The sequence below is a fragment of the Clinocottus analis genome, unplaced genomic scaffold (genome assembly GCF_023055335.1).
Source record: "Clinocottus analis isolate CAN_PGR_092001 unplaced genomic scaffold, fCliAna1.0.p SCAF_39, whole genome shotgun sequence".
Taxonomy (NCBI): Eukaryota; Metazoa; Chordata; class Actinopteri; order Perciformes; family Cottidae; genus Clinocottus; species Clinocottus analis.
Window position 1 is genome coordinate 72,501 of NW_027176142.1, and position 10,000 is coordinate 82,500.

The 10,000-nt window shown below is 46.7% G+C and overlaps 1 protein-coding gene across 1 annotated transcript in view; it reads left to right on the top strand.

The window, feature by feature from the left end:
• Nucleotides 1-10,000, top strand: part of LOC137799819 (proteoglycan 4-like) — a 25,663-nt gene that overhangs the window by 11,493 nt on the left and 4,170 nt on the right. Inside the window, exons 2-3 of the mRNA XM_068596654.1 lie at nucleotides 7,315-7,637; nucleotides 7,726-7,901. Of these exons, the coding sequence (XP_068452755.1) occupies nucleotides 7,315-7,637; nucleotides 7,726-7,901 (499 nt within the window). The remainder of the gene's footprint in view (nucleotides 1-7,314; nucleotides 7,638-7,725; nucleotides 7,902-10,000) is intronic.

The following is a 10,000-nucleotide window of genomic DNA, read 5'->3' on the forward strand; positions in this document are numbered from 1 at the left end:
GAAAAGGAGACTCCAGGGTGCTGGAAAGGAGACTCCAGGGTGTTGGAAAGGAGACTCCAGGGTGCTGGAAAGGAGACTCCAGGGTGCTGGAAAGGAGACTCCAGGGTGCTGGAAAGGAGACTCCAGGGTGTTGGAAAGGAGACTCCAGGGTGCTGGAAAGGAGACTCCAGGGTGTTGGAAAGGAGACTCCAGGGTGCTGGAAAGGAGACTCCAGGGTGCTGGAAAGGAGACTCCAGGGTGTTGGAAAGGAGACTCCAGGGTGCTGGAAAGGAGACTCCAGGGTGCTGGAAAGGAGACTCCAGGGTGCTGGAAAGGAGACTCCAGGGTGCTGGAAAGGAGACTCCAGGGTGCTGGAAAGGAGACTCCAGGGTGCTGGAAAGGAGACTCCGACCGCTTGTCGAACCTCGGATTCAAGAGGAGCAGTGCGGATTCTGTCCCGGTCGTGGACCAGTGGACCAGCTCTTTACCCTTGAAGGACTACTGGAGGGGTCTTGGGAGTTTGCCCAACCAGTCTACATGTGCTTTCTGGACTTGGAGAAGGCTTTCGACCGAGTCCCTCGGGGGATTCTGTGGGGGGGGCTGCAGGAGTACGGGGTGCCGGATCCGTTGGCACGAGCTATTCGGTCTCTATACGCCTGCAGTAGGAGTTGTGTCCGTATCCTTAGTATTAAGTCAGACATGTTCCCGGTGGGTGTTGGCCTCCGCCAGGGCTGCCCTTTATCACCGGTCCTGTTTGTGACCTTCATGGACAGGATTTCTAGGCGCAGTCGGGGGGCGGAGGAAATCCGGTTCGGGGGCCTCGGGATCGCCCCTCTGCTGTTTGCAGATGATGTGGTCCTGTTTGCCTCTATGGACCGTGACCTCCAGCATTCGCTGGGGCGTTTTGCAGCCGAGTGTGAAGCGGCAGGGATGAGAGTTAGCGCCTCCAAATCTGAGGCCATGGTTCTCTGCCGGAAACCGGTGGATTGCTCCCTTCAGGTGGGGACAACATGCCTGCCCCAAGCGAAGGAGTTCAAGTACCTCGGGGTCTTGTTCACGAGTGAGGGTAAGGTGGAGCGAGAGATCGACAGGCGGATCGGTGCGGCTGCAGCAGTAAAACAGGCGCTGTACCGGTCCGTCTTGGTGAAGAGGGAGCTGAGTCGGAAGGCGAAGCTCTCCATTTACTGCTCGGTCTATGTTCCAAACCTCACCTATGGTCACGAACTCAGGGTTGTGACCGAAAGAACGAGGTCGCGGATACAAGCGGCCGAAATGAGCTTCCTCCGTAGGGTCGCCGGGCTCAGCCTTAGAGATAGGGTAAGGAGCTCGGACATCAGGGGGGAGCTTGGAGTCGAGCCGCTGCTCCTTCGTATCGAAAGGAGTCAGCTGAGGTGGTTCGGGCATCTAATCCGGATGCCTCCTGGACGCCTCCCATTAGAGGTTTTCCAGGCACGTCCAACTGGGAAGAGGCCCCGGGGAAGACCCAGGACACGCTGGAGGGATTATATCTCCCGGCTGGCCTGGGAACGTCTCGGGTCCCCCAGAACGAGCTGGAACATGTTGCGGGTGAGAGGGAAGCCTGGGTCGGTCTGCTGGGTGCTGCCACCGCGACCCGATCCCGGATAAACGGCAGAAAATGGATGGATGGAGGTCCAACTTACAGAAACTTGAAACCTGAATCCAGATAAAAATAAACACAAAAAACAATAACAAATTTACACTAAACACATGCAAACTGAATTTGTTTCCCTTTGTCCTCCTTTAAATCCTTCAAAAGGCAAACATCAACTTGCATGAACTGAAATGAAATAAAACCCTGTTCACTTTGTGCAGGACAATAAAGTGAATGCAATATGAATTTAAAAAAAGAGCAATATAATCAGTGCAACAACTACCCCATGTTTTTATAATATTTTATCTTTAGCAGAGGGTCTTACTCGGATGGGTTTGGGCTTCCTCAAAGGTTTAGTTGCAGCATATTTGCTCGTGACGAAGATGCACTTTGTCGCTCTGGAAAGCAGCTCGTTCCATCGTCTCATTACAGATAATGCAGCTTCAGTCATTTCCCTCCAAGGAGCCAGTGTTTTGGATAAAAGACCCTTAATTAGATGCAATAGTCTGTAAAGCCACAACCGCTTGCTCATCACTTAAGTACCTGCACTCCTGTTACATGGAGAGCACATTTACAGGAAGCCAGATGTTGGTAACACACATAATGAAGACACAATGGGGGGCGTGGGTGTGTATATTTACTGCGGGCCTGAGACAGTAACTATCTCACTAAACTATTCACAGATTATCCTGAAGAGACTCCAGAGAGATCAGCATCTGTTGTGAGTGCTGGAGTTAACAAACGCCACTTCCTAAACCGATCATTTCAACATTCAATTCAGTTTGTTTTGTACAGCTCAAAATTACAAATACAAATTTGCCTCTGAGGGCTTTTCAGTCTGAAGACATCCGGCATCCCTGTGCGGGACCAGGAAAAACAGAAGAGAACCACTTTGACAGGGAAAAAAGAGGAGAAACCTTCAGGAGAAGAACAGAGGAGGATCAGATGAGTACAAGATGAACAACAGAGTTACAGCACATCAACACCACAGAAATGATTCATATCATGAGAAGTTTACGCAGAAGCAGGAGGATGAAGATGAAGACAGACGAGTCAACTCAGATTAATCCTCGGGGTCCAAGAAGAAGATCTCGGGCTTCCTGAAGCTCAAAGGCTGACTCTCAGTGGAAAATAGCGGCTGGGAAAGAATATTGGGCAACAATTAACTTCGACCACTGCTGCCCCATGGTGGTCTGTACTGGGAACAGGGAACCAGTAGAGACAGTGGGGAATCCCTCATGAGAACACAAGAGAAAATAAGATGCAATAAGGTAAAACAAAATGAAGACATACTGAAAGGAGGGCGGAAAGGTAAAGTGATGGGAGTATATCATTTTTTTAAAGAACTGAAAGAAAAGAGATGTAGCGGGAGACAGCACACCTTTGTACTCGAGTACAAAAGAGCAGACAAAGACCCAGGACACCTGATCCCCAAGGCCTTGGACCAGAGAGAGAGAGAGACGAGGGCATGGGGTGCATTGGAGTGTATGTGTGTGTCTGTGCAAGTGTGTTTTATCTGGGGAACGGGTGAAAGCCAAGAAACAGGTCCCCATTGTGCATTCTGGGTAATGAGCGAGGTAATGAGGGTTTGGGTTTCCAGAGGAGGCTGCTGGGTATCAATGAAGGGAGCTCCATCTCCAGCGGTCTCAAACCACCACACATACGCAGCACAATGCAGGAAAAACTCAAACATGCAAATGTTAAATATTACTTACTGCAAATTTCTGTAAATTCTCAAAATAAATGTTTCTCACGAATAATGTTGCTACTTTGGGTTTGATTGACATATTAGTTAATAGTTTGCTTCACTGTAGTATTATAAATAACCACCTGGGGGCAGCATACGACACTATGTTTCTTCCCAAGCTCTGCAAATACATTATGGACTCTTCATTTATTTTCCATTATAGTTACATATACATGTGCTGACACAGAAATACTTTGACACTTGTAAGGACCTCCTGTATTAAGATATTGTACTTAAGTCAAATAGAAATACTATTATACACCGTTACACTCAACAATGCAATAAAAGAATCAAAGGTTCTTCTGATGGAGCAGAACAGATTTAGTGAAGCATCAACGTGTGAGCGGCTCTCACTGCTGCAGACGCTTGAGCTGAAGTTTTTACAGTGTCGGGTGCTGAAACCACACATGAGCTCATCTTATATGTTTAGAGGGAAACTGCACCTGAAAGTAACTATCATGTTGTACATGTAGGAGAGTGAAGAGTACATCTTACAAAGAATGGAAATATGAAAGTATCGGTGAAAGTACACAAAATAAAGTTGTAAATGTATTTATTTTCCACCGCTGCGTGAAACTTTAACCAAAAAAAAAAACAGCCAAATTGTTCTCACTTTCCAAAATGTCTTAATAGTAATATTTAAATTCGTCCTCATAAAGATATGTTAATAGAAGCCAGCCATGTATTCTCATCATCCAGGAAGTGACACAAGGAATGCAAATGTGCCACGGGTTGAATTGAACCAACGCACACAAGCATGTGCAAACACTTCATCACTTTATTGTGTGCATTTCTACCTTCACAGAGCTGGAACTTCCTCTTCCACTCAACAACCACGACAATACAAACTGTATATTTTGCCTAATCTGTCAAGCTGAAATCAACAGTGGGGGAAAAAAGACGTTAATAAATAGGTGAGGATAGATTCAGAGTGTAATAAGTGAACTGTCCATACACAGCTGTCTTCTTTAGGAACAAGCCAGTCAGTCCAGCTGGCTGGGAGACGATGGAGCATAACAGCAGCACTGAACACAGACACACAGGTTAATCTGACCTTTTGTGAAATCTGTTCAACCGCGTGAATTCTGCAGAGACTCGTTCTGCCTTTAAGTCTCTCTGGTCCCTGAAGGTGTACGTCTTAAAGAGCCCTACAAATCCAGCTTTACAAGCGTTTGTCCTGAGACGTAAATACCACCCGATTCATCTCTGGGTGTGTATCCATCAGAGCTGTAAAGCCTTGGACGTCACCTTGTCATCCCCGGCTTGGTTGTCTGACTGTGTAAACTCAGGAGACTGACACCGAGACTGGAGCAGAGCGAGCAAGTGGAATGTAAGCATTTGGGAAATGTGAGAACTTGTCTGGGACTTGCACTCTGTGTGCAGTCTGTGCAGTCTCTGCTTGTGTGTGTGAGGTGTGAGAAGAAACCTTCAAGTATACCTGAATAGGTTTTTTAAAAGAGATTTTGGTAAGACATAAGCCAGCAGTGTAAAAAAACTAATCATGATAGTTTTAGTCTTTCATTTCACCATGAACCCCTCTACGGCTGCATTCATATGTTGAAGATAAAAAGGAGGAAACACTGGAAGAATGTGGCCTGCGTTAGAAAGAGTGGTATAAAAAAGGTAACACCTTTGGGTTATCTGGCATCTCGCCATGTCATTTTCCACTGCACTACTTCTAAGAAGACTGTGAGTGGGCAATTCATTACATCGTGGGGAATAAATATGTGCATGTCATCACATGTGGAGACTCGTCTTCTTTATGTGAGCAAAAATCCAGTCCAGTAACTAATTAGTTTAGTGGTTTTACGTCCGCTTGTGTGTGCGCTTCATCTTTGTGTGGTATGTCATGTATGTTGGTTGCTCCACCACTTTGGGAGAGAACGATCATGACAAGGAAGGTTACACCATTTTTTTTCACAGCATTATTGATCCCCAGAGGATGAATCTTAATGACTTTGGTTCAATCACTTTGTGGTTTTGTGTGAAATGGCTCAACAATTATTGGCTGGATATGCAATTTGATACAGACATTTCAAAGGATGAATACTTGATTTATGGTATCAAAATCGAAATGTGTTCATAATTTGGTTCATGACAAAATATATGCACCACTAATAACATCATACAGCCTCACCTGTACTTTGTGTTTTGTCCTGACTAGTAAATGTTAGCATGCTAACACACAAACAAAGCCTGGTGAACATGATCTTCTAACTATCACCAGGTTTAAATCCTCCTTGTGAGCATGTTGTCAGCCTTGCAGAGCCGCTAGCTTGGCTGGAGACACTTTGTCATGTTGGACAGTGAGCACATTCTTACCAGCCTTCACTCCTTCAAAGGACTGTTTGCAAGTTAAGACGACATTCAAGTTAGAATTAGCTTTGGTTAGGGTTCTGCATGCAGCTGTGATGGTGTAGGTTGATTGGGAATTCATGTGTCATAAGGGTCCCCGCAAATATAGAAGTACAAACAAAACCTATGAGGACAAAACAAAGGTTGTATCAATCATTGCTGCGCGTAAAGTAATCCCCAATAAAGACTGTGGTAGTCTGCATAACAACGTCCACGTAAATGTTTCCACAGCGTACAACTCCTAACGCGTAGAACAACAATGTACACAAACAAAATATGATCCGTCTGTGTCTCATCACTCACCGCAGCTACAATCTGGAATGAACCATGCCACTGTAATTGAAAACAAAACAATAGCGAAAATTACAGCATAGACTAGCAGAAAGATTTTAAAAGTCCCAGAACACCAATCTGAAAACAATTAGTGGCGGCGGCAGAGGGACGAGAACAGAAACACACATTTCAATGTATGGGTTCGTAGCTTTTTGGCCTCCGTCCATACCACCTATATTCCCCTGATGGCGTGCATTTATGTAACTCCTATCAAAGCCCAACTGATTGGCTTTGAGCTACGAGGCTGACTAAAGAAAGCCTTTAAGAGTTTATGATGGTTTGATCAAAAGACATTGATTTATTATCATTTCTTCTGTGTAAAATAACTCAAACTTCAACCTTTTAGACTTAAAACTTTTCCCAAGTTGCATAATACCTTTTTTTGCTCTTGACTGCATTCCTAGAATGACCCGACTGTGATATCCACGATTAGCCAATACGCTCCAGATGTGTCTGCAAGTTGAGCTTCGCCACGAAATATTAGCGAAAGAGAAGACGGCAGCCTCCCCGTCAGCCTATTAGCTCTTAAATATAGCCCTGACACTTAAAGCTCACACCAGCAGCCCCACTGCACAGCTCCCAGTTGTAAATTCCCTTCCTTCTCTCGCTCCCATTCTTCTCTTCACACACACCGCTTGGCCCAGCTCCCAGTCATGCTACACCTCCATTAAGGGTCCTTTGGCAGCGGGGCTGCCCTAATGAATGCCTGCGTCCTGTTTGATCCCATCTTAGATTTCAAAGGGAGACACCGAATCCCCCACCCTGGGTGAGGTGGGTGCGGTAGGAGAGGGGTGGGCATGAGGAGGGACAGTGGGCAGGTAGTACAATGTTTGTAATAGATGGGTATCGGCAGATCCCGGTCCCCTCGCTCTGCCTCTCTCCCAAGCATCGTGTTTCAATGAAAAGGTAAAGCTGGACAGACGGTCAGGTGGGTTGGGGTTGAGCTTGCGGTCGACTCATATGTCAAATCCTCGCCAGGAGGGGCCTCATCTATGGAGCGGTGTGTGTAGCATGCAGCCGGCCCGCCCTGGAGAATGTTATGGGACGCGCTCATGGTACACAAGCGTTTGTGTGTATTCATTCCTAAATCACACAAACCATATCATAAGACTATGGTTGGGCGGAGTTGACCCCCGACTCAACGTTGCTGCAATGCAACTTCATTGGTTGGTTTTGTGTAAATGTCAATGTGGGGCCTCCTTTATACTGATTTTAATTTACTTGATGTGCATGTTTCAATTGATTACTCCATTTGTGTTTTATGCGTACTTCTACACGTCGAAACCAGAGAAGCCAAACACAACAACGGTCGAGAGGGGCAAGGGCAACTGCAGGAGAGCCCCTGCAGTTGCCCCTGCACCAGGAGGAGAGCCCCTGCAGTTGCCCCTGCACCAGGAGGAGAGCCCCTGCAGTTGCCCCTGCACCAGGAGGAGAGCCCCTACACCAGGAGGAGAGCCCCTGCAGTTGCCCCTGCACCAGGAGGAGAGCCCCTGCAGTTGCCCCTACACCAGGAGGAGAGCGCCTGCAGTTGCCCCTACACCAGGAGGAGAGCCCCTACACCAGGAGGAGAGCCCCTGCAGTTGCCCCTGCACCAGGAGGAGAGCCCCTGCAGTTGCCCCTGCACCAGGAGGAGAGCCCCTACACCAGGAGGAGAGCCCCTGCACCAGGAGGAGAGCCCCTGCAGTTGCCCCTGCACCAGGAGGAGAGCCCCTGCAGTTGCCCCTGCACCAGGAGGAGAGCCCCTGCAGTTGCCCCTGCACCAGGAGGAGAGCCCCTGCAGTTGCCCCTACACCAGAAGGAGAGCCCCTGCAGTTGCCCCTGCACCAGGAGGAGAGCCCCTGCAGTTGCCCCTGCACCAGGAGGAGAGCCCCTGCAGTTGCCCCTGCACCAGGAGGAGAGCCCCTACACCAGGAGGAGAGCCCCTGCAGTTGCCCCTGCACCAGGAGGAGAGCCCCTGCAGTTGCCCCTACACCAGGAGGAGAGCCCCTGCAGTTGCCCCTACACCAGGAGGAGAGCCCCTGCAGTTGCCCCTACACCAGGAGGAGAGCCCCTGCAGTTGCCCCTGCACCAGGAGGAGAGCCCCTACACCAGGAGGAGAGCCCCTGCAGTTGCCCCTGCACCAGGAGGAGAGCCCCTGCAGTTGCCCCTACACCAGGAGGAGAGCCCCTGCAGTTGCCCCTACACCAGGAGGAGAGCCCCTGCAGTTGCCCCTACACCAGGAGGAGAGCCCCTGCAGTTGCCCCTGCACCAGGAGGAGAGCCCCTGCAGTCATATTGAAATCTTTGAATCAATTAAGTGGCTTTTTTATTTTATTTCTGTGGCATCTCATATTTACTTTAAATTTAAATTAATTATTTAATTAAATTATTTAAATATCCTCTTTTTCCCTCAGTGGAATCAACGTTTTATTTCTGGTACAAAACCAAGAACCTCACACAAATGATTAGACTTTCACAAGGTGACAAAAACTTCAGTTTAATTGGAAAAATAATGATAATGTCCTTTATTTGTTTTTGATAGCAAACGTCTCTTTTGAACATTATCTTCCCTTTGAAGGCCTGAAAGCTATCTTCTCAATTAGCTTCATAGCATGAATGGGACGCAACATGAGAAGGTCTTCTCATGGTTTCTGCTCGTTGGTCTGTTGTGCAGCTTTTCTTCTTGTGCGTTTTTCTTTCTGAACAATTTCTCAATGCGTGTGAAAAGTGTTTTTAATGAAATTCTTAAGTCGGTGCAACGTCATGTTGGACCTGTTACAAACATAAACCACAGGCCCTAATGTGTTCTGGAGCAATCGTAGGAATCTTTACAGTTCAAACAAACCCATCACCTTCCAAGCAGGTGGAATTTCCCGCCAGCAGACGCGACTGTTTTGCACTCGAGCTTTATGGCTGCAAGGAAATCTTCACCCTGAGTGTTGACACGAGGCAGTATCTGAAGTTCTGGCTTCATCGGTCTGACATAAACGGAGGATTAACACTTGTTTGTTAAGGCACAAACACAAATTGTGTGCAATCATACGGCATACACATTACAACATATCTTCTACTACCATCAGTAGTCAAAGTGTTTCTTATGTTGTTTTGACGTTAACGTTCAGAAGTTTGAGTCAGAGCAAAACACCACAATAGTAAAACTAAAAGCAAATGATGAAATTGGAATGGAAATGTTTATCTCAGAAGCATAAACCTGCCTTTCCCTGCCTTATAAAGCAATGGTGAAGGCCCGTCCACTGGTGCATAGCTTACTGTTCTAATAAACTGAACCTGATGATCTTTTAAGGACCGATAAGAGTACCAAAATAGAGTTCGAAAGAAATCTTGATTTGTGCTTTCAGTTTCCACCAATTGGCAATATACACCAAAGAAAGTCTTTAAAGAAGACATAATATATAATACATAATATAATAATACATAATAATGTATACATAATATACAGAGACATTTTCGCCATCGTTAAGAGTTGTACGTTTTTTAGTCTGCAAAAGCATCCAGAGAACCTGAAGAGCAACAATTACTTTTGACTTACCGGTAAAACCCCCTTAAAACCTCTGGACTGCCATCAAGTGGAAAACCTCTGGTGCAAGATGCTTCGTGCACAGTGCGTGAACAGACTCGGAGGTGCTTCTGAGCAGGTTGCACCACTTTGTCACAGAGTCAGAGACTGTAAATATGCACCTGTGTCTGAAGCTGTGCTGGAACCCTCTAACCCTTTAACCCTCTAACCATTTAACCCTTTAACCCTCTAACCCTTTAACCCTTTAACCCTCTAACCATTTAACCCTTTAACCCTCTAACCCTTTAACCCTTTAACCCTCTAACCCTCTAACCATTTAACCCTCTAACCCTTTAACCCTCTAACCCTTTAACCCTCTAACCCTCTAACCATTTAACCCTCTAACCCTTTAACCCTCTAACCCTCTAACCATTTAACCATTTAACCCTTTAACCCTTTAACCCTCTAACCATTTAACC